Source organism: Megascapheus bottae, chromosome 1, assembly GCF_031878675.1.
Source record: "Megascapheus bottae isolate mThoBot1 chromosome 1, mThoBot2.hap1, whole genome shotgun sequence".
NCBI classification, from domain to species: domain Eukaryota; kingdom Metazoa; phylum Chordata; class Mammalia; order Rodentia; family Geomyidae; genus Megascapheus; species Megascapheus bottae.
In genome coordinates this window covers 43,423,551-43,449,561 of record NC_143509.1, presented here as the reverse complement: position 1 = coordinate 43,449,561, position 26,011 = coordinate 43,423,551, and the positions used below count along the sequence as shown (strand labels likewise).

Below are 26,011 nucleotides of genomic sequence, written 5' to 3'. Positions count from 1 at the left end.
TAAAGAGAAAAGGCTGCACTGTCTCCGGACCCTTCCCACCACCGTGCCCTTCTTCCCGGGGGCCCAGTACTCACACACACACCCCAACCCTGCACCTTCGGCCTGGCCCTGAGCTCCTCACACCGTGCTCCCCCACCGCAGTGTCCCCTCGACCTGACACTACTCTGCTTTCCCACCACTGCCCTCTCTTCCTGGACACTGATCGACGTGTACCTTGATCCTGACATTGTCCTCTCCGGTGGAGAGCAGAGGCCAGCCCTTCGCTCATCCCAGCTCCTCTCTCACCCTGCACTCTCCCCGTTAGCACCGTCTGTTTCCCAAATGCGCCTTGGTTCTGGTACGGCATCTTCCTACTCGCCACGTTTCCTGGAGACTTCCCTCTGTCCCGTGGCACTGCCCTGTGGTCCCGCCATCCTGTTCTATCCTTCCATGGACCCAGATCGAGAACGCGGAGCCCTAGCAGGCCATTTCCCCAAGGCAGCGAGACGTCAGCAGCTACTCGGGTTTCTCCTCGGGCCCTGCCAAGGAAAAGCGACCTCTGCTCCCCCACACCTGCCTCCCTGGAGTGGCCTCCCCAGCACAGGCTGCTCCCTTCCCTCGGGCCTCAACTCTTCCCCGCCCCTCCCAGCGCCACCCCTGTACACCCGGACAGGTCGAGTAACTCCAGGTGCACCTCCCTGGGGGAACCTAGACGAAAGGAACGGGAAAGGGTGGGAGTGAGGAAGACGGCCCACAGTCCCTCTCTGAGTCGCCCCCAACTTTGCTCCGCATTCCTGGGCCGACAGGGCTTCCCGCCCCCCCCTCCCCGAGAGCCGTCTGAGCCTCCGGTTCCTAGAGGGATGCGGAGAAGGGCCAGAATCGATTGATTTAGACAGTTCTGCAGCCCCGAGCGAAAACCAACCTCTCCCGCTGGGCCCGGCCCCTCCACGTGCCAGCAGACCCGCCGTCCCCCGGGCCCCGGTGCCCACGCCCCTACCCTCGGCCCCCTCGGCCAGTGGGCGCGGGCTCCCGCGTTCCAAGCGCCCCCTGCCGCTTCTCCCGAGCCCAGGAGGCGGCCCCAATGCGGACCCTGGCGAGGCTGGGCCCGGCCCCTCCACGCGGGCCGGCGGGCGGAGCGGCGCAGAGGGTCCCGCCCTCGGCCCGCCCGCCGAGGAGGGGACGCGAGCGGGAGGCTGCGCCTGCGGCGCCCGCCCGGGACCCGCGGCACTCTGCACTCGGCCGTCCCGGCTGCGGGGACGGGACGGGTGCCGGTGCCGGCTCTGCGGGCCGGGAGCCGGATTCAAGGCAGAACCCCGGCGACAGAGGGAGGCGAGAAGGCAGTGCACGGAGATGGCGGCCGCGGCGGCCACGGCGGCGGGGGAAGGGATGGAGCCTCGGGCGCTGCAGTACGAGCAGACCCTGGTAAGGGAAGCGCGTCTGAGCCCCAGAGGGTGAGCTCGGGCACCGCTGCTCCAGTTGCCCCGGGAAGCGAGAGGATCGAGGGCTACCCTAGCCCTCCCTCAGCCTTCTAAACTGGGGAAACTGAGGCTTGGAAGTCTGAGAGGCTGTAGGGCCAAAGGGTTGGAAAACTGCCTGCTGGTTTCTAACAGAGCCCAGGGGGTCTACGGAGGACAATGACACCAGGTGATTGTCCCAGGTGTCCTTCCTTCGCTGCCCCCAACACACGTTTTCTTTCTAGCACCGCACTACCCCCATCCACATCCGTGAACTTTCCTCACACTCCAGTCTGCACCATTCAAGACACTCCGTGTCCCTGCCTTACCCACAGCACTGGCCTAGGCATAGGCGTCCAGAGTGGGTGTCAGATGAGCAGATCCAAACCCAGCCCCAACCCCTTGCCTTTGCTTAAAATCGAGCCGGGGCAGGGACCCCTCAGCTGATCCTTTGGGGAAAGGTGGCCTACCTCCATGAGAGACAAGCTCTAAGGAGGATGTGGGTGGGGGAATTGGGACCTTTGTTCATGGTGAGCAGCCCCACCTGCCTTAGTGGTGTCCCTTGACCCCATTAGAAGCAGGGGTCCTATGCTCAGAGCTGACTCATGGCCAGTACTGCTATTTGGTACTTAAAAAACCATTTGGCCCTTCTTAATGTCATGGGGTGGGGGACCCAAGTAAAAGGAATGGATCCTGCAGCTTTTTTTTATCAGCTTGGTCTGGAATTTGCCCAGGAAGGTGGCAGGGAGGAACCACCAGGAGAGGGCCTGGGCTGTAACAGCGAGGGAGGTGCCCAATTACCAGAGAGAGTGACTCTTGGAAACTGGATGACTGGTGGTAGGTGTGATAGTAGAGCAAGGGTAGAGGGGCAAGGCCTTGGCATCAAATAGGGCAGGGGGAGGGGGTAAGTATCTGTCAGATTGTTGATGCCAAGGAGAAAAGCATTGTCCCCTCAGGGATGCTAGACACCTGGGGTCTGAAATGGTGTCTCTATTGCACCAGCCACATCTCCATCTCCTTCCTCGGGTCTCTATCTCCGGAATGAGCTTTCAGGGTCAAGCTCTCTTCTGGCAAAGCACTCTCTGCTCCAGCTTCCTCCCCCCCTTCTCCCTCTTACCCCTTTGTCTCTCCCTCACCCCTCCCACTCACTGTGTCTCTTTACTCCCTACTCTCTTCCTGCTCCCGGTTCAACCATTCATCTCCCTCCAATGTTTTGCTTTCCCTCACCTCTTTTCTCTTGCCCTCCCTCCTCTCTCCAGTTCCTTTCCCCTCCTCTTCTCCCATTCTCACTATCTGTCACCCTCTCTGTATGTCTCTATCTTTCCCTCCCCCGCCCCATCCTAGGCCCAACAGGAGCCCTTTGTGTCCTGAAGCTCTGCGGGTGGCAGCCGGAATCTACTCCTCCCCACCCCCCAACACATGCCCCGCTTGGCAGGTCTAGCCCTAGCTCTGTGACTCTCCCATCCCATCATCCCGTCCCATCCTTGCCATCAAGCAGCCTCTGCCTCCCCTGACCTAACGCTGGGCTCCTGGCAGCTCCGGAGCGTAGCTAAGGCCACCACCACATACTCTCCACTCAAGCAGAGAGGCTTTCCACTCCCAGCTGGGCCAGCAGACCAGTGGGGGGTAGGGGTGGAGAATGGGGACAAGGGGATTAGGGTGGGTAGGAGGAGTGCAGCTGAGTTGGTCACCGGCCAGAGGCCCAGCAGGAACGTGATAAGGATTGAGGCCCCGCCTGCTCCTAGGCCCATCTTGGCTGCCCTCAGCTCTACCAGGCTCTTATTGTCGCCCATATGCCCTTGACCATCCCTTATTCTCTGACCTTTCCTCCTCCCACTTTCTGACTATGCCTTAGGTTTTTCCATCCTCTGGGGCTCTACCTCCCACTCCTCCTCAGGGCCCTTCACCCTCGCCTGAGAGAAGACTGATTATTCTGCCACCCCCAAAGCTGTGGCCGTGTACCTTGGCTATCCCCATCACTCTGACCAGGACAGCCTCCACAGTCTGCAATGTGCATTGTTCCCACACTCTCAGGCAAAGTGGGAACTGTGGGCTCAACAGGGGGTACACAGTGTGGAAGCAGGGAGAAGGGGCGGCCGAGGCCGAAGGAGCCCTCTCTGGGTTCCCACTGAAGCCTATACACTAATGCCAGCGTCTTCCCCCTTGCTCCAGATGTATGGCCGGTATACTCAAGAACTTGGGGCCTTTGCCAAAGAGGAAGCTGCTCGAATTCGCCTGGGAGGACCTGAGCCCTGGAAGGAGCCCACTTCCACTCGGACTCCCCCAGAGCTACTGGAATATGGACAGAACCGTTGTGCTCCCTGCCGAAGTGAGACTTGAATTGGGGCAGAGGACCTGGCTATGCTGTGCTGAGTGGGTCACAGACCCATAGAGCTGCTGGTGGGGGAGGGGGAGGGTCGTGGAGGATTTTGGTGCCACCCTCCCCATGGGTCTTCCCTTTCCTGCCTTAGTCTGTTCTGTACGCTGCCACAAGTTCCTCGTGTCCAGGGTTGGTGAAGACTGGATCTTCCTGGTCCTGCTGGGACTCCTTATGGCACTGGTCAGCTGGGCTATGGACTATGCCATTGCTGTCTGTCTACAGGGTGAGGGAGCAAGCACTGGTGGGGTAAGGGGAAGAGGGAGGCCTGCTTCCTCCATACCATAGTTGTTGGGGTGTCTTGGTTGCTTGGCTACTAAGCACTTTGCCCAGCCAGACATAATCAACTGTCACTTCCATGGGCCACCACTTCTTGCTTCCCATACCCAACTGTCCCGCTTACCTATGGTGGGCTTCATCCCAGCAAATGCCCTCTGGAACCCTTATCTTGTCACCTGTCCAGGCTCTTGAGCGTTCCCTGAGAGAACTTGTCTTATCAGTGTGTCCCTGGGGCCAGGCAGGGAGTGGGTATGGATGGGGGCCCAGCAGTGTGTTCTCTTCCCACAGCTCAGCAGTGGATGTCCCGGGGCTTGAACACCAGCATCTTACTCCAGTACCTGGCCTGGGTCACCTACCCAGTCGTGCTTATCACTTTCTCAGCCGGATTCACACAGATCCTGGCCCCTCAGGCTGTTGGTACGAGAGGAAAAGAGGGCAGGGGTTGAACCCCAGAAACTGAACACATTGCATAACCATCCTGGGCATGTACCCCTGCAGGATCGGGCATCCCCGAGATGAAGACCATCCTCCGGGGAGTGGTGCTAAAAGAATACCTCACCCTCAAGACCTTTGTGGCCAAGGTCATCGGGCTGACCTGTGCCCTGGGCAGTGGGATGCCCCTTGGCAAAGAGGTAACTCAAGAAGGCCCTGGCAGTGGAGGAAGAGGCCAGGCCAAAGTTGGGGCAGGCCCCATCCCCACTTACCATGGGTCCTCACCCTCCAGGGCCCTTTTGTGCATATTGCAAGCATGTGTGCTGCCCTGCTCAGCAAGTTCCTCTCCCTCTTTGGGGGCATCTATGAGGTAAGGGAATGGGGGAGGAGATGGGGGAAGGGGGGGAGAATGACTGCTGAGTTCAGGCTGATGTCTCCCTGCCCTCACTCTTGGCAGAATGAGTCGCGGAACACGGAGATGCTGGCAGCCGCCTGTGCTGTGGGAGTGGGCTGCTGCTTTGCAGCACCTATTGGAGGTAGGCGGAGCTCTGCGGCCAGTGCCACGCCCAGCCCTGACCTTGGCCTCTCCTCCCTCCTCTTTATGTTCCCTGGAGCAGGCCCAGGCCTCCAGCCCAGCTCTCCCTTGCCCCTTGTAGGCGTGCTATTCAGCATCGAGGTCACCTCCACCTTTTTCGCTGTGCGCAACTACTGGCGGGGCTTCTTTGCAGCCACCTTCAGTGCCTTCATCTTCCGGGTCTTGGCAGTCTGGAACAGGGATGAAGGTGAGGGCACCTGTAGGATGAGGGGGAAGCAGAGATGGCTCAGGTGGGGGACCCATGAGGCTACACCTGCCTCCCTTCTGTTCTTCCCTTCAGAGACCATTACCGCCCTCTTCAAAACCCGCTTCAGGCTGGACTTTCCCTTCGACCTGCAGGAGCTGCCAGCCTTTGCTGTCATTGGGTGAGTAGCTGAGGGGTGGGTGACAGAAGGGATGGGGCTGCCGTGAGAAGACCTCCTCCCCCCCATACCCTGGCATTTTCCTCCCCTCTCTAGTATTGCTAGTGGCTTCGGGGGAGCCCTCTTTGTCTACCTGAACCGGAAGATTGTCCAGGTGATGCGGAAGCAGAAAACCATCAACCGCTTCCTCATGAGGAAGTGAGTTAGCCGGAGACTCTTTCTCCAGGACACACTGGGCTGTGTGAGGTCCACACTGGGTGTGGGACAGCAAGGGGCCGGAAAGTGGGCCAGGCACTTCACTGAGAAATCATCCAGTGGTCTCTTTGGGCTGACTACATCATGATGCATATATAAATTACCCAAAGGTGGATGCTTTTGAGATTTTAGTCAGTGACAGAGGGCATTTTGTGATGAAAGACTGCAGCTTTCTCCAACTTGAACAGATAGCAATGCTTCTCTAGTTTACCTGTGGCCTCCTGAGGATGGATATGATTTTTAATCCCAAAACACAATACTCTCAATTGTGACCTGAGGATCACTTCTGTTGGGACTGAGGTCCTGGAGGGAGGGTAGTCACTTGAACCTGCACCTCTTCACCAACTTTGATCAACTCTACATTGACCCCCAGATTCCCCCACACTCACCCTCTAAGGCACTACAGAGATACAGGTGGAAAGATCTCTTCCCTGCCTCCCCACCCCCTGCACCCCTCCCACATGCACACTTCAACTCAAGCTCTCTGAGAGCAGAGAGTCACAGTTCAGAAAGGACTGGAGGTGAACTTCCTGCTGATGCTCCCCACTATGGAGTCAGGAAAGACAGAAGAGCCTTTGGGTCAGATTCCCCCCCACATACCGCCCCCTACACTCACACCCCCCTCTTCCTCATCCACCATTGCCTTGGGACTGTGTGTCTGTAAGAGCCAAGGCTCTGCTCTGACCTCAGCCCTGAGGTATGTGCCTACAGGTGCTCAAGCCCTCTATAGAGGGGAAGCCACCCATGGGACCAGGAATTTGGCCTAATGGTAGAGTGCTTGCCTAGCATGCACGAAGATCCCGGTTCAATTCCTTGGTACCACATACATAGAAAAAAGCCAGAAGTGATGCTGTGGCTCAAGTGGTAGAGCTTTAGCCCTGAGAAAACCCAAAGACAGTGCTCAGGCCCTGAGCCCAAGTCCAGAACTGGCAAAAAAAAAAAAAAAAAAGAAGAAGAAAAAGAAGGGAAGCCCCCCGTGTCTGATAACTTGAAATGTACGTCTCTAGGCGCCTGCTCTTCCCAGCACTGGTGACCCTGCTCATCTCCACTCTGACCTTTCCACCTGGCTTTGGACAATTCATGGCTGGACAGGTAACCTTGAGCAAAACAGAAACAGGCATCTGCTCCTGAGGTGCAACAACCATGAATTGTTGGGATCCCCTTCCCAACCTTCTGTCTGAGCCCTAGCCTGAGAGATCCCTGTTCACTTTAGCTGTCACAGAAAGAGACACTGGTCACCCTGTTTGACAACCGGACATGGGTCCGCCAGGGTCTGGTGGAGGATCTAGAACCGCCCAGCACTTCACAGGCCTGGAGTCCACCACGTGCCAATGTCTTCCTCACTCTGGTCATCTTTATTCTCATGAAGGTAGAGCTTCTTATATATTCATTCAAATACTGACAGCATCTGCCTAGGCTACTTGATAAGTTGTCTGTTTGAAGGACTGGCCACAGATTAACTCCTGTGAGCCTCACAGCAAAGCTGCAAGAGAGGCATTCTTCTCCCTGTCTTAAAGGTAGGGAGGAAAAGCACAAAGAGGTTAATTGGCCCACGGTTACACAGCTAGATGGTATGAGAGGATTTCAGAGTCTTGTTCCTCCTTTATCTCTGGGGAATAAGGGATAGAAGGAAAGGAAGGCTGTGTCTGTGCCAAGTGTAGCGGCATCCACCTATAATCTCAGTGCTGAGGAGGCAGGGGAAGGAGGATTGTGAAGTTGTGGCAGTCTGAACTGGAACTATATAGCAAGATCCTGCCTCAAAACAAACAAACAAACAAACAAAAACAGTGCTGCTGGCTTACCTCTATAATCCCAGCTACTCAGGAGATTAGAGATCTGAGGCTGGAGATTCAAAGCCAGCCTCGGCAGGAAAGTCTGTCATACTTTTATCTCCAATTAACCACCTAAAAAAACGGAGTAGAGCTGTGGCTTAAAGTGATAGAACGCTAGCCTTGAGCAAAAAAGCCCAGGGACAGTGTTGTCCAGGCCCAAGCCCCATGACCAAAAAAACCCCCAAACTAAGAACAAAGTTGTGCCTGCAGTTCTGGATGTCAGCACTGGCAACCACCATCCCTGTGCCCTGTGGTGCCTTCATGCCCGTCTTTGTCATTGGTGAGTCTGCGGCTTCCCTGCGGCCAGCTGTCCACCCGTCCACCCAGCCCCCACCTTCCCACCCTCTGGCCATCCTTCCTCTGTGCCCAGGAGTGGGTTTTGGTCCAGCCCTAGCCCAAACCCCACCCTTACAGGGCTGACCCCTACACTGAGTGACCCCCTGGCCCCTCCCCCACCCTCTGACCCTCTCTCTTCCTAGTGTCCCCCCCCCCGCCCTCCCCCTCCACTACCTCTTTCTCTTCCCACCCCCCTCCCTGAAGGAGCAGCATTTGGACGCCTGGTAGGTGAAAGCATGGCTGCCTGGTTCCCAGATGGGATTCACACAGACAGTAGCACTTACCGAATTGTGCCTGGAGGTTATGCAGTGGTTGGTGAGTGCCTGGGTCTGCTGGTTTCTTTTATAGGTCTTGTGCATGCTAGGCAAGTACCCCCACCTTCAGCAATGACCCTAGTCCTCCCCTGCCTTAGAAGAAGCCTCCAGACCAATCAGTCTGAGACTCTGGTGCCCCCTGCTGGCAGATGCAGAAGCCCCCATCTACACATACAGAGGGGGAGGCTACCTGGGGAAAGAAGGGTCTTCCAAAGGTTGGGCACCCTGAAAACACTGAGAGTGTGGCTGTTTCCAGGGGCTGCTGCACTGGCAGGAGCAGTGACACACACAGTGTCCACAGCCGTGATCGTGTTCGAGCTCACAGGCCAGATCGCCCACATTCTACCGGTCATGATTGCTGTCATCCTGGCCAATGCCGTTGCCCAGAGCCTGCAGCCTTCACTCTACGACAGCATCATCAGAATCAAAAAGCTGCCTTACCTGCCTGAGCTGGGCTGGGGCCGCCACCAGTATGGAGGGATGGGGGCCCTAGGGGGTGTGGGAATGAGGGGCAAAAGGCTTCCCAGGACCCCTCAAAACCCCTTTGACTCAATAAAGCTGGGAAACTGGCCAGCTTGCTCCCTCACCCTGGGAGCAGAGTAGCTGGCCCTCACTGATGGGAAAGAAGGGTGGAGCACCACTGACCCTTGGCCGTTAGTCCCTTGCTCCTGGGGCTCTGGGTCCTTCCTCACTGGGATATTGGTGCTCTGTTCTCCCCAACCACAATCTGAGTATCTACTCTGCCCCCAGGCAGTACCGGGTGCGAGTGGAGGACATCATGGTGCGGGACGTTCCCCATGTGGCCCTCAGCTGCACCTTCCGGGACCTGCGGGTGGCATTGCACAGGACCAAGGGCCGCATGTTAGCCTTAGTGGAGTCCCCTGGTAAGGCCAGGAGGTGACCCAGGAGCCCTGCCCAGGGAGGGACAGGAAGCTGAGGACCCCCATCAGGCTGGGGTCTCCCTCTGGTGTCAGGGTGCGAGAGCACATGGCTGGGAGGGCCTCACCCCTTCTCCTGAGTCCTCCCACTTGCTCTGTCCAGAGTCCATGATCCTGCTTGGTTCCATCGAGCGCTCACAGGTAGTGGCGTTACTGGGGGCCCAGCTGAGCCCAGCACGACGGCGGCAGTACATGCAGGAGCGGCGGAAGGTCCAGACATCTCCGCCCTCTGACCAGGAGAGTCCTCCCAGCCCCGAGTCCTCTGTCCGCTTTCAGGTGAGGGAAAACAGCTCCATAACCACACACACTCCTCATGCCTTACCCCAGGGTGTTGCTGGGCCACAGCCTCCTCAGCTTTTCCCCGACCCCACAGGTGAACACAGAGGACTCCCGTGGGGAGATACACAAGCCTTTGAAGCCTGCTCTCAAGAGAGGGCCCAGCAATAGCTCAAACCACAGGGAAAGTCCCACAGGTGAGCCACCCCGCCTCTACCTCAGACATAGCCTGAGCCAGGCGGCTGCAATCCCCTATGCTGAAGCATGCCCCAGCTGGACCACTGTGCCCAGGAGGGAAGGCTGATATGCCTCCACCCGCCTCTTGCCTTCTCCATCTCTCCTGGTCCTATTCCCAAACATAAGACGGCCCTTCCTGGCCCTTGTGTTTGGGAACACAGGCAATGGGGAGTCTACAGGCATTGCTCTCCGAAGCCTCTTCTGTGGCAGTCCACCACCTGAGGCTGCTTCTGAGGTGAGTGGTTGAAAGGGCCTCTCCTGATTGCCGGGGTTTTTTGTTTTGTTTTTTTTTTTTTTTGCGGGGGGGGGGGGTAGAGTAGTACTGGTACTTGAACTCGGGCCTTCAACTCTCATATGTCTTGCTTGTTCCTGGCTGCCACTCTACCACTCAAGCCACACTTCCAGCCTGGCATTTTGTTGGTTAGAGTTAGACCCTCTCAGATCTTTTCTGCCTTGAACTATGATTCTCAGATCTCAACCTCCAGAGTAGCTAGGATTACAGGTGTGAGTCACCTGCACCCAGCTTCTGCTTACTTTTTCCACTAGTTCCATGTCTGATTCAAGAGATCCTTTCTATTAATGCCATGGTGCCTCCCCCATTCTCAGTTTTCCTAGCTGCTGGTTTTGGCCTTGCATGTTTCCTTTACCCCTGACTCCATCATTTCTTTTCCCTGTCATCTCCCTTTAACCTAAACTCCTCTGCCTTGGCTCTGACAAAGCTGGAGAAACCTGAATCCTGTGACAAGCGCAAGCCAAAGCGGGTCCGAATCTCCCTGGCGGTACGTGTCCTCTCTCTCCTTGCAGTTCGGGAACGGTGGGCAGGGAAGGCCCAGTCTAGGCTGGAGAAACCTCTTACAGCTAGTTCACCTATATTTCTCCCTTCTTCCCTCCCTCCCACCCTCCCTGCCTCCTAGAGCGACTCCGGCCTGGAAGGAGAGATGAGCCCTGAGGAGGTAAGGTGCCACTGGACTCTGGACCCTGTTTCTTCCTGGGTGTGTTCAGTCACCATCTTGGCTTATGGGAGGGACCACAGGGTAAGGAAAGAGCCAACTTTCAGGGAAGTGAGGGTCACTTCCTCCTTAACTCTCAGTCTCTTCCCTTCAGATTCTGGAGTGGGAGGAACAGCAGCTAGATGAACCTGTCAACTTCAGTGATTGCAAAATTGACCCTGCCCCCTTCCAGCTGGTAGAACGGACCTCTTTGCACAAGGTACCTGCACACCCCTGCCCCCCCCCCACAAGTTTGAACTCAGGCCAGTGGACAAGGAAGGGGAGAGAGTAGGCTCTGTCTGTACTGAGATGTTTTTCAGACACATTGCTTTAGACAGCAGGGAGGCTGGAAGCCAGGCCCTTAGTCTTGTCCTGCTCCATGCTGGAGCCACACATCGCTTTCCCTCTGCTCAGCCTCACCCCCAGGGAACTGTGGACCAAAGCAACAACAAAGACTGGGCTTGAGCTGGGTAGAAGCCAAAAGGCCAGGCCATGGTCAGAGCTAAGCAGGAGGCTGCCAGAGCCCAACAAGGCTGATACACCCACGCTGAAAAAAATGGGTGAGAAACAGGCAGGATAAGAAAATTGAATAAACAAGCTAACAAACAGCCACGTAGGGCTGGGGAGACTGGTGAGAAGAGATAAACAAAGATGAGGAACGCCCAGTGGGGGGCTTGGAATGTCAGACCCCAGAAAGTCTTGATTTCATATAGGTCAAAGGAAAACTAGTAGGGACTGGGTTGTGGGCAGAATGGCCCACAACCACCGCAGAAATACAGGATTGACAGATTGGGAGGAGGGGCAGGGAGGGCTCTAGAGAACACTGCTTCTAGGGCTCCCAGGGGAAGCCAGGGTAACTGGCACCATGGATGCTTGCAGGATTCCAGGTGAAGGATAAGCTGAGGTGTGGGGTAGCTGCATTTCTTTTTCTTTTCTTTTTGTGGGTCATGGAGCTTGACTCAGCCTGGGCACTGCCCCTGAGCTCTTCAGCTCAAGGTTACTGCCCTACTCTTGAGCCAAGCCCCACTTCCCATTTTCTAGAGGTTAATTGAAGATAAGAGCCCAGGCTGGCTTTGAACCTTGATCCTCAGATCTTAGCCTCCTAAATAGCTAGGATTACAGGCATGAGCCACTGTGCTTGGCCTGGCGGTAGCTGCATTTCTGACAGTGTGCAAGCCTCTGTTGGAGGGAGATGGGCTAGGCAGGGAGTAAGTACTCCCAGAACCTGCAGCCTTGGTACCTAACTTAGACACATGTTGTACCAGAGAGCCAGAATAATACACACAAGCAGAGGAGGACAAGATAGAAAGAAAGAACAAAGGATAATAAAGGAACTTGCAGCCTTTAGATAAAGACTTCAGATCAAAGTGAGTGGGAAAAGGGAGCTGGGCCTGAGGACAAAGGCTTTTCTTTAAAGCCTTTCTTTCTAAGATCTCAATGATTTTCCATAGTGGCCAATCTTATCTTACTCTGTAGAAGTCCATATTGATATTGATTTTTTTTGAATGCTTGTAATGTTCCAAAGTTCTTCATGTGTAATCATTACCACACAGGTAGATATTGTGATACTTTCTTTTTTTTTTTTTTTTTTGCCAGTCCTGGGCTTGAGCTCAGGGCCTGAGCACTGTCCTTGGACTTTCTCAAGGCTAGAGCTCTACCACTTGAGCCTCAGCACCACTTCCGGCTTTTTTCTATGTGATACTTTCTTTTTATAGAAGATTCAGAGAGTTCAAGCAAGTTGCCTAAAGTCACACAGCTAGTAACAGAACTAGGGCTGGAATGGAAGATAGTCTGAAACAACACACAATGACCAGCTGAGTGCCAGCAACTCACCTGTGAGCTACTCAGGAAGTTGAGATCTAGAGAACTGCAGTCAAAAGTCAGCCAAATCAGAAAAGCCCTAAGTCTTGATATCCAAAATACCCAGCAGAAACCCAGGCTGCAGGAGTGGCTCAAGTGAAAGAGTAACATCTGAGCAAGCAAAGCCCTAAGGTAAAAAAAATAAATAAAATAAACAGCCAATGATCTAAACTGTTTTAATACATTGGGAAACTGAGGTATACAATGAGGAATCATTTGCCTAAGTCAGTTTAGCAGTCAAACCCACATCTCCTGGCCCTGCTCCCAGGATTCTTTCAGAAGGCCATGTTGTACCTTTCCCTGTCACTTCACTGTTTCTGGACTCAAGAAATTTGGGCCTTCCAATGGGCTCTCTGGTGTCAAATTAAAATGAAAAAGAACAAAGTAAGTGTTTATGACAAACAAAAATCAGAGGAAGGAGAAGCCTTTGAGGGACTTAGACAAGTACAGAGAACCGGAGTGATAAGAACATAAAAGATTATAATTTAAAATATTGCAAGCCTGAGAAACCAGTAAGTAGTAATCCAGCTAAGTTCAGAAGGGGAACTTTGGAGAGGAGGGAGAATACATGGAGACCATGTAGAGAGCTGTGCCGCCATCAGCCAGCAAGCCAGCTAACTATATCATTTATTAAAGGTGAAGAGGTCAGCATGTCAATATGGGGGCCATTCCTGTCCAATCAACATCCTATGTAACCTTGTCAGTATCTTAGACTCTCAGCTTCACCTCCTTTTCTGTAGTCAGGATCGTGCCTCATTGATGAGTTCAGACATGTGAAGGATTTATCATAGTGCCTAACACATAGCAAATTCATATGCGTTAGGAATTACTGCCACTTATACTGAAATGAACAGTGCGGGGATGGGGGGGCGTAACAAAGAAAGGATGGGAGTGTGGGAAAAGGTGGGTGCTTTAAGGAAAACATGAAAATTTATGTGAGGCTGAAAGCTGAGGTTCAGGGCAGAAACTAAGGCTGGGAATATTTCAGGGGCTATCTTAAGGAGCCTAGATGATCTTCAAGTTTGAGAAAGCCTATACATGGCAGTCTAGCTCAAGAGAGGGAAGGCAGAAAGTAGAACCATTCCTGGGGGTTTTTGCCTTAGAGCCCCAGTCCTGAGGAACATAGAAAAGGAAGCTGTTGGTGACAGGGCCTAGATGTATAAGTAGTAGACTGGTAAACTTGCAGACTTTCAAGTGATATGGAAACCTACAATGCACCTGGCAGAGATCAGGGATTAAGACTATAGAGAAAAGGCCAAGCACAGATGGCTCATGCCTGTAATCCTGAGTACAGGAGGCTAAGATCTAAGGATTGTGGTTTGAAGCTATCTGGGACAGGAAAGTCCATGAGACTCTTATCTCCAATAAACTACTCAGAAAAAGCCAGAAGTGGAGCTGTGGCTCAAGTGGTAGACCACTAGCCTTGAGCACAAAGGCTCAAGGACAACATCCAGGTCCTGAGTTTAAGTCCTAGGACTGGCTGGCACGCACACACGCACACACACACACACATATACATACTCTCTCACAAAGTCAAACTGTTCTTTAATAATGACACTAGGTCATTTAGTGGTTGTGATTTAGTGGTTGTTTGCCTAGCATGTATGAAGCCTTGGGTTCCTCAGTACCACATACCCAGAAGAAGCCAGAACTGGCACTGTGGCTTAAGTGATAGAAGTTCAGGGACAGTGCCTAGGCCCTGAATTCAAGCCCCAGGACTGGTACAATAATAATAATAATAATAATAATAATAATAATTTCAGAGTATAAAGTTCTAAGACAATTTAACTGTACTAATGTACATTTAATGACTAATGGTACGCTCAAGAACTGAAGACCTTCTGAGGAGATATCTATATGGAAGGCTTGTGCCCACTGGCTCGTCCTTACCTTGGGTCCTCTTATCTGCCAAAGCATATAGGCTTCTAATTCCACAGCCTCCTACTCTCCCCACAGCTGGCTGATTCACCCTTTACATGAAGAGGCTGCTTACAAGCACTCCAGACAGTGAGATAAATAACCGGCCAAAATTCCAGGAACTGCTGAGTCAGGAGACATTTTGAAGCCATCTGGTCCAAGAGAATTCACTTAGTACCAGGAGACCTGACCATGTCTAGACCCTGAGTGGTCACACTTGATTACCTGAGAGGGGGTCAGGAAAAGGAATGTAAGGGGGGTGGGATGAGCCCACTATAGCAGCCTAAATTTTTCAGCTTTCAGGTTCTGAAGCCTAGGGATGGAGAATTATTCTTGGGCCAATGTTCCCTTCAGCAATCCTGTCATCTCTCCATCTGTAGCACCTCTCCACACACCTCATTCTGGGCCCCTTTGGTCTGTGGTTCCGAGACCCCACTACCCTTCCTCCTGGAACTTCCAAGCCCAGCGTGTTTTCTCTTCACCCACAGACTCATACCATCTTCTCCCTGCTGGGTGTGGACCACGCTTATGTCACCAGCATTGGCAGACTCATCGGAATCGTTACCCTAAAGGAGGTGAGCCCATAGGAGCTCCAGAGCTGCTTCCAAAAGGGCAGGGAGTCTGCTGCCCATCTCTTCTGGGGAGCAGTCTGAGCAGGAAGCTCCGAGTCCAAGAGTCTCTCTCTTTTTGCAGCTCCGGAAGGCTATCGAGGGCTCTGTCACAGCCCAGGGTGTGAAAGTCCGGCCACCTCTGGCCAGCTTCCGTGACAGTGCCACCAGCAGCAGTGACACAGAGACCACTGAGGTGCATGCGCTCTGGGGACCTCGCTCTCGCCATGGCCTTCCCCGAGAAGGCAGCCCTTCTGACAGTGACGACAAGTGCCAGTGAACCCTTGATGAGTGGCCTAGCGTAGTAGTGGCCATATTCCTTCTGCCTTGTAAGAGGCGGCGGCAGCCAGAGGCTGGAACTCCAGCCCTGGAGTGCCAGCTGCTCCCACACCATTCTTTCTACAGTCTGACCCAGTGCCCACTGCAGCAGGAAACTTGGTACTACTGCCCTGGCAGGGTGGGGTGCTATCATGTGGCCCTTGCTTCCCTTTTGATGGGGAAGGGGATAGAACTAAGATGGGTTTATACTGGATCCTACAATGACCAGATGTATATAGAGATTTACAAAGATTTTTATATTAATTTAATAAAACATTCTTAAATAGAACAAAATAAACACCTAATGAGCCACTTATATATAGAATGCTTGTGCCCATTGGCTCTTGTTCTTACCTTGGGTCCTCTTACCTGCCAAAGCCTATAAGGCTTCTATTTCTGCAGCCACATACCCTCCCCACAGCCATAAAAACCTAGAGCCCAGTAGTATCCTTGGAATGTCGGATGTGCCAGAGGACTCCACTACCTGACTATCAACACCCTGGCTGGGCCAGGGCCCCTAGTCCTGTGGCTTTCTATTCAGTCAAGAAAGGCACTACCTTCTCTCCCTAAGGAGAGGCACTCCCTCTGACTTATCACTCATTGGCACAATTCTGGCCAGGCACACGCATCAGCTGACAGCTTCCTGGCCATCTCCGAGTCCCCCTTGTGGCCTTCTCTGGAAGAACACCAAAGCCTCAGCTCTAAGCAATCAGAGCCATCCCTTCTGCCAGCTCCGCACTCTGCATAAGCCCACACATCCTTGGAGGGCTGGGAAAGGGCGCCAGGCCTCAGGTGGGGGATCGGGAGAAAGGTGGAGGGTACGGGCTTTCATCATTCCAATGCCTCCTAGAAAATATCCCACTGAAAGAACAGACCAGAAACTCTCTGTCTTTACAAAACAAAATGAAGAAGATTTAGAGATGATGGGAGAGGTGAAGCACAGCACGAGCCCAGCTGGGCTAGGGGCCCTAAGGGGGCGGCTCAACCCGGAGGCTCCTCCAGGGCAGGAGCCAGCCCCCACCCCCCAGGAGGAGGTGGTTCTATTAAGCACTGCACATGGACTTGGAGGTGAAGAGAGAAGCGAAGGAGAGGGGCGGGTGTGGAGGGGGTAAGCTGGGGGGAAAGAGGCCCAGCTCCCTCCCACTCTACCTCCCCCCAGCCAATCACAATGAAGCCCCCCCACCCCAGGAGTTCACATCATCCAGGAGGAAATGTGGCATTTTAGATTTAAGAACATGAACATCACTGCCTGCCACAGCTGTAGCCATGCCCCAGGGGCCCCGGGCAACCCCCGGCAAACCCCAGGAGTGGGGGCAGGACATGCGCCCCCAGCTCAGCCCCTGCCTCCTCTCCAAACACTTTCATGCAAAACACACAACGGAGAAGTGAGTGCTCCTAGGAGCCCTCGAGGCTTCGGAGCTCGCTGAGAGCCTTGAGCCCATACGTGGACACAGAGGCTCTGCCCCCACAGCGGCGGGGGACACATGCCACCAGCAGGCATGATCCAGGTCACTGTTCTTCGTGCTCCACCTCATCCTCATCTAAGGACACCACCCCAGAGGAGGCCACATCAGAAGCTTGCCGCTGCCGTTCCCAGCTTCCCACTGGGGGTAGACAGAGTGGCTGGCAGTCCTTGCAAGGGTCAGGCTCCTCAGCAGGGGAAAGGCAGGATTCTGTGAGGGGCGAGTTGTAGAGTGAGTCCTGGGCCTCTAATGGACCCAGGCTGCGGAAGGCACTTTCCCGGCTGGAGGGCAGTTTGGCAAGAAGCAGCTCATCGCCTAACAGCTGAGAGGTGAGCCGGGCAGGGGAGCCCAGCAACCCATCCTCCAGGCTGCACAGACTAGAGCACAGGGTGTCTGGAGACACGGTTTGGGAGCAGTCGCTCTCAGGCTCCACAGAGCCCTGGCGTACAGGCCGAGAGAATCGGCGCCCAGTGAAGAGGTCCTGAAGGTGGGACCCCAGAGACAGCTGCCCAGACATGTCTGTGAAGGAGAGAAAAGAAGACAACAGCTCATTTCAACTGACAAAAAAAAAAAATGCTGGCTAACCTGGAAGCCACAAAGTCATTTCCCTGAACCCCGCTATTCCTGCCTTGGTTCGGGGGAGGGCATGGACAGGAGCCTAGTAACCATGGACAAGTCAAGAGTTTTGAAGGTTTAGTTCCTTTCATGGTGAATTAGGGGTTCCACTAATACCTTATAGGGTTGCTGAGAGAACAAGTCTGGCACACAGGAAACAAGCAATAAATACAGGGACACCACACATGGTCCTCTAGGTTGCCCATGGCACAGGCAGTGAGTAAGGGCTCAAAGGGAAGCCACATGCTGCTCACCAAACAGCATGCCCTGGCATGGGGATATGCCCACCAGAAAGGGGATGGATGCCTTTGTAAAACTTGCTGAAGAGCTGGGCTGCCAGTGGCTCACGCCTATAATCCTAGTTACTCAGATCTGAGATCTGAGGATCAAAGTTTGAAGCCAGCCCAAGTAGGAAAGCACACAGAGACTCTTATCTCCAATTAACTACCAAAAAGCTGGAAGTAAAGCTGTGGCTCAAGTAGTAGAGCACTGGCTTTGAGCAAAAGCAGCTCAGGGATATCACCCAGGCCCTGAGTTCAATCCCCAGGACCTGCACCAAACCAAACCAAACCAAACCAAACAAACCTGCTGCAGTTGAACATGAGTGGTTCATGTCTATAATCCAACTACACAGGAGATTAAGACCTGGAGGATTGAGGCTCCAAGCCAATCTGAAGGCCAGGAGTGTGGCCTAGTGGTAAAGTGCTTGCCTAGCATGCATGAAGCCCTGGGTTTGATTCCTTGGTACCACATACACAGAAAAAGCCAGAAGTAGTGCTGTCGCTCAAGTGGTAGAGTGCTAGTCTTTAATACAGAGAGATTCAGTGACAGTTCCCAGGCTCTGAGTTCAAGCCCCAGGACTGGCAAGGAAAATTCTGAACAGAAGTCTACAAGACTCCATCTCCAATTTACTAGCAAAATGCTGAACTGGAAGCCTGGCTCAAGTAATAGAGCACTTGCAAGTACAAAATCCTGAGCTTAAATACTAATACCACTGGGGGTGGGATGGGGGGGGGTAGGGAGAAAAAGATGATGAAGGAAAAAAAAAATAAGTGTTCAAAGTTTCCACATAAGCTAGCAGCAGCCCTGGATAAATGTCAAGTTATCTCAGGATCCAAAGCAAGACTGGAACTCAATCAAATGAAAATATTTGTGGCTGAGGGTTTGGCCTAGGCATCTACAACAGCAGCTCTGGCCTTGTTTAAGGTAGAGAATGTCATCTTGGAGAACTTGTTAATTAGATAGAGGGGTGGAGACTGATAGAAGCCATCTTCAAAGGAAATGAGGAGGGGCAGGGATGGGGATTCTGTGAGGCCTGAGCCCAGAAACTGCAGAGAAAGTCAGTTCAGGGAAACAAAGATGAAAGGAAAGCTGTGCACAGCTGCACAGCCCCCAGGGTCCCCTCTGCAAGGGCTGGCCCAGAGCACAGCCCACAGGCTGGAATGCAAGGATGCTGCGTTAGAGCCAGAGCCATGTGGAGTCAAGCCCAGCATGTCTTCCTGTTTGCCTAGGAGCAGCTGCCCTGTGAGGTGCTAGATGCTGCACTGCAGCTCATGTGTCCTGCCAGTCAGCCCCAGGCTTCTCAAGAGGACACTCCTGGAGAGGCATCACTAAGGTCTCTGACCTTTTGTGTATAGGTGCCAGGCCTTGGACTTGAACTCAGAGCCTGAGTGCTGTTCCTGAGCTTCTTTTGCTGAAGGCTAGTGCTCCCTCTACCACTTGAGCCACAGTGCCACTTCCATTTTTTTTTTCTAAGCAGTTTATTGGAAATAAAGAGTCTCACAGGGCCAGGAGTTTGGCCCAGTGGTAGAGTGCTTGCCTAACATGCATGAAGCCCTGGTTTCGATTCCTTGGTACCACATAAAAAAAAAGAAAAAAAGCTGGAAATGGTGCTGTGGCTCAAGTGGTAGAGCTCTAGCCTTGAGAAAATCCAAGGACAGTGCTCAGGCCCTGAGCTCAAGCCCAGGACTGGCAAAAAAAAAAAAAAAAAAAAAAAAAAAAAAAAAAAACAGTCTCACAGACTTTTCTGCCCTGGCTGGATTGGAACCACAACCTTCAGATCTCAGCCTCTTGTGTAGCTAAGATGACAGGCATGATCCACCAGCACCCTGAAGATCTCTGATCTATTTTATCTATCAAGCACAACTGCACACAGGGAAGAAAAATAGCTACTCCATTCCATCTGCTGATTTCCCACCCATGACTGTGACCAACCCTCTTGCCTCTGGGCTGTTGGTACAGAGCCTGCCCGCCTCTCTCTTGAAAGCTGAGGGTTCTCTGGGTGTGACTCGGGCAACTCCACCTCAGCTCGAAGCACCTGCACAGCCCACCCCTCACCTGTGTCAGTTCCCCCAGTGAAGTCCTCATCATAAGAGTCGTCAGTGGAATCGTCGCCATCCATCGAAGACCATGCCCGGAGTTTGGCTTCTGCAATAGCAAACTGCTCAGCCACACCTAGTGGGGAAGACACGGAAGTCATCAGCGCGGAAACAAGTCTCCACCTTCCCGGAAGAAACAGAGTGATGGAAATACTCCAACCCCCAGACTAAAGAGAATGGGGCCCTATGACCCCCTTTGGGCCACCCACCTGCTGCAAAGCGGGCTTCTTGTTCACCCTCACTGAGGTCCGAATAGGAGGAAAAGGCTGATTCCAGGGCGGCAGGAGAATCACTGGGCTTGCTCCAGCCCTTCCATTCAATGAGGTGAGCCACGCGGCCCTGAGCCATGGCCGTAGGCTTAGTCACGTGGTCTTTCACCACCTGAGAAATACCTGGATGGGAGTGGGGTAGGGGGACCTGGTAAGGACACACGCCTGGCAGGAAAGTACAAGTGGTGGTAGTCAGGATCCCTGTGTTCCCTGCGCAAAGCACTAGGATTCAACTGGAAAACAGAGAGCTCAGTAAGGCTCAAATAAAATAGTCCCCAAAGAGACAGGCACACGAAAGGAGAAAGGACAAAGTAGGCAGCATAAAGAGAGGGTGCATACCATGCAGAGAGGATCTGGCCAGCGCAGCAATTTCCTGGATGGTTAGGGCTCTCCGGGACTTGGGCAGCATCGCGACTGTGTCTCCAACATTCACCTTGAGTGACACATCAGAAGGTCAGCTACCTTCCCCCACTCTGTCCAGACCCCATTCAAAGGGACCAGAGGGAGCTGGGTACTGGGAAGAATACCAAGGCGGCACAAATGCCCTAGTGGGTACTGGGGTACAAGCTAGGACTGGCAAACTCTCCTCCAGGGAGCAATGGGTGATAAGGCAAGCCCAAGGGAATAGAACTGTAGCTAAGACTCCATCTTCCCAGCTCCCAGACAGGAAGCAGGCCAGTCAGGAAGTAAAGAATCATGGAATGGGACCTCTGAGGAGAGGGAAGGGAGAAACAAAGTGTTATGGTATCAGGAACTTCCTTAAGGTTCCTTCCCTACCCCTCCCTTCCCCTCTCAGCCTTTAGATTCATGTTGTATCTATTCCTAGACTTCCTACCACAATCATACTCTCAGCACAACCAAAGCCAAATGGAGGAGGAATGGTCCCCCCATCTAATCATGCTTCCTAGCTCCCTTACTTTGCAGTCACCCCACTGTCCTTCCACCCAATCTGGTTCCCAACTTACCATTATCATCAATTCTCCTTCAAGCTTTGCCCATCCATATCTATGCCCATCCAATTCCAAGATACCCCTGACAAGACCCTCATCTTTTCTATCCTCCTTGCCAATGCCCTTTCTCACATTCTTGGGGCCCCTGCCTAGGGTTAGCACAGTCACAGTTCCCCAACCTCCGCATCTCTGCACCACTTTCCCAGCCTAGAACACTGTGTATGTAAGCACTCCCTCCCTCCCTCCTCCCTCCCTCCCTCCCTCCCTCCTTTCCTGCCTCCCTCCTTCATCCCTCCCTCCTCCTTTCCATGGCTGGCTGGATTTCTCATTCTTTCAGGTTTGGTTGAAACACCCCCTCAGAGGCGCTTTCCTGGCTACCCTGCCAGTGGTCTGCTCTCACTCTGTAGTCTCCAACAAATCACTATTCTTTATTGATGTATCTTATTAATCATAGCGTATAATTAAAAGCCTGTTTCATTTGTTCCTTGTTGGCCTTCCTGGCTATTGTGATACTGCTCCATCCCAGTAGTTAGCACAATGCTCAATACAAAGTAATCTCTCCAAATGCATAAGCTAAATGAAGGAGATAAGGTGTAAGTGTAAACAAGCAATTTTCCTCAATGTGCCCCTGGTCACAGCATTAACTCTGCTCAGAATCTTTGCTGGGCTCCTCACTGTGGGTGACATTAAGTACAGATTTCCTGCATGGGAACTAACATTAAAGAATCCCACCAGGTGAGGCCCCTGGTTCCTCAACCTCTTTGGAGCATTGACCTCTACCCAATATAACCCCACTCCTCTACCTCTCCGGCCAGTACGCAGTCTGCTTGCCTCCAGGAAGCAGACTTTGGATGGTCAAGAAGGTCATCACTGCCTGACCAAATGTTCTCAGCCATCAAAGACCCGCCTGGAGTGGCACTTCCTAGTTGTGTGTAGGGTCCACATGGGGGCTCTCCTTTTTGACAGCCTCCTCCAGCAGTGCCCTTACATTGTTCCTGAAGCAGTGGTAAAAGGCAGGGCCTGGGTCAGATCCATCGAGGCTCCTAACACCATCCTGTGTCTGGCCTAGGGATCCTTGACAAGCCCTGGTTAATGTTTCCTTCCAGTGGAGGCACATCCCCTCTTTCTCAAGAAGTTGCCTCCACCTGCCCCTTGGACCTCAACCCACCCTCTATTCTTGAGAATCTGGCTGATAGGGCCCACAGGGTGGGGTCTGTAGCCTCTGGCCAGCACTTTAGGGGTTCTTGGGTTTGTTCTCCCTTCCTCCCCTAACACTCCAGCATCAGTGCCTGGCATTCCATTCCACTCAGCTGCAGCCCAGACCCAGAGAAAAGGTGTATGTCTCCCTGGCAACCCATCACCATGCAACAGGGTCTCCTGGGATACAGCCAGGGATGCGCTGACGTCAGCGCCTGAGGCCTAAGCAGGCCCGCCCCGCTGCTGGCACTACGCCAAGCAGAGCAGACCGGCGCGGAGGCGGCTTTTCAGTCCCGGCCGACCGGATAGCGCCTCCGCTTGCAGGAAAAGGGAGCCTGAAGCAGGATGGCAAGGCGGGGGTGGGGAATACAGATCTCCTAAATGTGGATGAGTCCTTCTCCTCCCACCATCACAAGGAGCCCAGCACCTCTGGCAAGTCCTGGCTGTCCACAGAGGAAGGACGGGAGGACCGGCTCCAGCCTCGGAGGGTCCGAGCAGATCCCAAGGAGGACAGAGAGAGGCCACGAGGAAGTTCGATCCACTCCACAGCCCACGCGGGGTCCGAGGCCACTGAGTAGGGGAAAGACGTTCAGCCAGATCCCACTTTTGCCAATACCTCCCCTTTCCTCCAGCATAGTCCTATCGACTGTCATCCCCTCCCCCACCTCCCTGGCTATCAGAGGACCACCTGGTGCTCTCCACAACTCTGAAAGCCCCTGTCCTACTGGGCCCTGACTGGGGCCATTTTGTCACAACCCAGGGACCTCTTCTACAACAACATTTTGCCATCAAAACTCTAGGGTGAGGCCGAGAGTTTGGCCTAGTGGTAGAGTATTTGCCTAGCATGCACAAAGACCAGGGTTCAATTCCTCACTACCACATACATAGAAAAAAGCCAGAAGTGGTGCTGAGGCTCAAGTGGTAGAGCTCTAGACTTGAGGTAGTCCAAGGACAGTGCTCAGGCTTGAGCTCAAGCCTAGGACTGGCAAAAAACAAAAGAACAAAAAACCTCTAGGTGGACCCAAAGGTCTCAGCCTACCTACTCCTTTCGGAAAGTGCATTGAACTCTCTTCACCATCACCGCCTCCCTCCCCATTATCGGTCTGGGACCCTTTGCAGGCTTGCAGCTTCCTCCTCTCCGCTGCCTTGGCTCCTCATTAGCCTCAGTGGGTCCAAAGCTCTTTAATCTTTTCCCCAAAACCCCGTGATTTGTGTTCCCTAGCCATCCAGAAAGCCCTTTCCTGATGCCCCCTCTGGTCCCAGCCTGGTTTTCCTTGTTTCTGCCTGGTTCTTAATACCTAAACCAGAGTAATTTTCCTCTTACCATCTGAGCACATTAATCCTCAGCTCCCTATCACCTCCTAGATCACATCAATGGTCTCTGGTCTCACCTCTGCGATTTGTCTGACAAGTCCATCTTCCTCCAGGCCCTTCTCGCTGCCACAGAAACATTTTACCCAGCACAGAAATCATAGGCATGCTGACTGTGTTGATGCGGAGAACCAAAAGCCCAGAACTGCTCCAGGCTCAGCTCCCAGTTCTATTCCTGTTTTGGCTCCGGATGCTGAGCCAGTCCCCTCCCCACTTGGAACTTGTGCCTAGTCACATAAGGAGAACACTCCTGCCTCGTGGCTCTGAGAAGGTGGGAGTACCAGGGCCCTAGCCAAGCTCTCTGGGATTGGGGAGCTGAGGCCCATCCCCTAGACAATGCCAACAGGCCACATTCATTGCAACTGACCTTTAGCTGGAGGAGCCGTCTCTGTCCCTGAGCCTCAGCCAGCTGGTGGTCCCCAGAAATGCTAACAATCAGAAGGAAGACAGGTTACAGGCTATTCCTGGTCCCCAGCTAATACCAAATCAGAGCTCTCTAGACTAGTCCTGAGGTCAACCAAACTCCATACTACAGGAATAGATGCTTCCTAAACTCCAAGCAGGCCAGAGGGATCCACACAGCTTGCTTCTGAGCTTCAAAAGCCAGAATTCCTCATGCCTGTAATCCTAACTACTCAGGAGGCAGGGGCAGATAAGTCTATGAGACTCCAATTTAAGTACCAAAAAAAGTGGAGTTGTGGCTCAAGTAGTAGAGCCACAGCCTTTCACAAAAAAGCTCAGGGACAGTGCCTAGGACCTGAGCTCAAGCCCCAGGACTGGCATGCATGCATGTACACGTGCACACACACACACAAGCTAGAATTCAAGGAAAGTGTAAATCTCAATAAGAGTTTAGCTCTAAAGAAGCAATCACACGGACTGGGAGTTTGGCCTAGTGGTAGAGTGCTTGCCTAGCATGCATGAGCCCTGGGTTCGATTCCTTGGTACCACATACATAGAAAAAAAAGCTGGAAGTGGTACTGTGGCTCAAGTGGTAGAGCTCTAGCCTTGAGGAAAGCCCAAGGATAGTGCTCAGGCCCTGTGTTCAAGCCCCAGGACTGGCCTATTATATACAACATATTTTATATATATATAAAAGCAGCAATCACACTAAGACTTGTATTAACTGACCACTTTTCCTGGGCCTCCAATCCCAGTCATCCATGTCACAGGTCCTTGCCTGGCCTTAGGCTTTGGAGAAATTCCTAACACTGAAATCAAGTAGGATAGCAAACCCACAAAACACAGGCCTCTACGTGTATCATAACTGGTAAAAATCAAGACCCACACAAGGCCCAGAAGCTTGGGGAAGAAAGCTCTCATCTTTTTCTTGGCTCCCTTTTCTCTTCACAAAGTTAAAAATTGTTTTGTGTTTGGTGGGGAGGGGGAAAATGAAAAACAGTTGTATGCTCACAGGTGCCCCACATGGAGCCTCAGTCTTCTCTATCAGCCAGCTGACTCTGACGTGGGGGCAAGTGTTAGTAGGCAGAAACTCTGGCCAGGATGCTAGGCCAGGTTTGCAGGCTGACTCCTAAGAGGACAGCAGTCCAGCAGGGAGAGGAAGGTTCCCAGTAGAGCCATTCCCTAGACAGACACTGAGGAGAGATTATAGGCAGAAGGGCGTGTGTGGGCGTTCAAAGCCAACTGCCTGTGGCCAGACAGGTAGGGGCCTCAGGTTGCCAGCCCCTCCCAAGACTGCCTCTAGGTACATACACCCTGGGTAGTGCAAATACAGGAGGATGGCGGACCACGCGTCCGCTCTGCAATGCTCAGGAGGAGGCAGGCCACGGATAAACGGAGTCGGTTAGCCCCCTCCTCTAGCCTGGCCCGCCTTCCCGTGCAGGCTCCTCCCTCTCCCGACACCGGCCCCCTCCTCAAGGCCCCCACCCACCCACGGCCCGCAAACCGGGCGTCCGCAGCCGTGCCCGGCCTCCGCTTCTTACCCTGACCCGTCGGGCTCCGGGAACCGATACAGCCCATGGCGGGACACCCAGGCACGCTAGCCCGCGCTCGGAGGCCGGGCCATAGCCTTGCAGAGGGTCGGGCCGCGGCCACCACTAGGGAGGGGACAGCCCGCGAGGGGGGTGGGGGAAGCCGCGCATCCGCCGCCGCTCCCGGGAGAGGGAACCGGGCCGGTGACGTCAGCGCGGGGGCGTGGCCGCCCGCGTCTCCACCCCGAGCGGGCGGCACAAAGCCGACGTCATGGGCACGCCGGGGCGGCCTGAGGCTGTCCCGTCGGGTTACTGCTGAGCCGCCCACTGCAATCAGCCCCCTCATTTAGAGAATATCTTGAAGCCAAGCGCTTCTCAGGCTACAGGCCGCCTAGAACCCGGAGCCTTCCATACACCGGAGGTGGGTTTATGATCCGAAGAGCGCGACTAGCAATCATGTAAGTAACCCATGGCTTAGA

At 53.7% G+C, this 26,011-nt stretch overlaps 2 protein-coding genes across 5 annotated transcripts; one reads left to right on the top strand and one right to left on the bottom strand.

Moving 5' to 3' along the window:
• The first annotated feature begins 1,174 nt into the window (after window positions 1-1,174).
• On the top strand, window positions 1,175-15,501 carry Clcn2 (chloride voltage-gated channel 2). Of its 2 annotated transcripts, none has more exons than XM_090343131.1 (24): window positions 1,175-1,401; window positions 3,606-3,762; window positions 3,905-4,036; window positions 4,378-4,506; window positions 4,588-4,721; window positions 4,814-4,891; window positions 4,979-5,057; window positions 5,178-5,303; window positions 5,397-5,481; window positions 5,575-5,676; window positions 6,741-6,825; window positions 6,947-7,102; window positions 7,776-7,845; window positions 8,112-8,216; window positions 8,472-8,685; window positions 8,966-9,099; window positions 9,257-9,429; window positions 9,527-9,626; window positions 9,828-9,901; window positions 10,386-10,445; window positions 10,581-10,619; window positions 10,771-10,875; window positions 14,921-15,007; window positions 15,126-15,501. In XM_090343131.1, the coding sequence occupies exons 1-24, from the start codon at window positions 1,330-1,332 to the stop codon at window positions 15,318-15,320; spliced, it is 2,691 nt and encodes an 896-aa protein (XP_090199257.1). In that variant the 5' UTR covers window positions 1,175-1,329; the 3' UTR covers window positions 15,321-15,501. The 2 variants fall into 2 exon arrangements, with proteins under 2 accessions (XP_090199257.1, XP_090199254.1); XM_090343128.1 differs by having other exon boundaries at window positions 1,176-1,401; window positions 8,106-8,216.
• Window positions 15,502-15,594: 93 nt separating this feature from the next.
• On the bottom strand, window positions 15,595-25,688 carry Fam131a (family with sequence similarity 131 member A). 3 transcript variants are annotated; one of them, XM_090343136.1, is made up of 7 exons: window positions 25,545-25,688; window positions 23,969-24,029; window positions 22,658-22,800; window positions 20,423-20,516; window positions 20,024-20,206; window positions 19,774-19,890; window positions 15,595-17,340 (listed from the first exon to the last, which is right to left on the bottom strand). In XM_090343136.1, the coding sequence occupies exons 4-7, from the start codon at window positions 20,490-20,492 to the stop codon at window positions 16,868-16,870; spliced, it is 843 nt and encodes a 280-aa protein (XP_090199262.1). In that variant the 5' UTR covers window positions 20,493-20,516; window positions 22,658-22,800; window positions 23,969-24,029; window positions 25,545-25,688; the 3' UTR covers window positions 15,595-16,867. The 3 variants fall into 3 exon arrangements, with proteins under 3 accessions (XP_090199262.1, XP_090199263.1, XP_090199261.1); XM_090343137.1 differs by lacking the exon at window positions 25,545-25,688 and adding an exon at window positions 25,016-25,180; XM_090343135.1 differs by lacking the exons at window positions 23,969-24,029; window positions 25,545-25,688 and adding an exon at window positions 23,622-23,823.
• Between the last annotated feature and the right edge of the window lie 323 nt (window positions 25,689-26,011).

Bases quoted from the DNA above. Each gene is read 5' to 3' on its own strand.
- Fam131a (XM_090343135.1), bottom strand. From the start codon at position 23,709: ATGCCTATGATTTCTGTGCTGGGTAAAATGTTTCTGTGGCAGCGAGAA. The intron at 20,517-22,657 runs GTGCTGGGCTCC...GTGTCACTCAAG, and splicing joins ACAGCCAGGACTTGCCAGAG to GTGAATGTTGGAGACACAGT. The intron at 17,341-19,773 runs GTGAGGGGTGGG...TCTCCTTCACAG, and splicing joins CACTGGGGGAACTGACACAG to ACATGTCTGGGCAGCTGTCT.
- Clcn2 (XM_090343128.1), top strand. From the start codon at position 1,330: ATGGCGGCCGCGGCGGCCACGGCGGCGGGGGAAGGGATGGAGCCTCGG. The intron at 5,482-5,574 runs GTGAGTAGCTGA...TCCCCTCTCTAG, and splicing joins CCAGCCTTTGCTGTCATTGG to TATTGCTAGTGGCTTCGGGG. The intron at 10,876-14,920 runs GTACCTGCACAC...CTTCACCCACAG, and splicing joins AACGGACCTCTTTGCACAAG to ACTCATACCATCTTCTCCCT.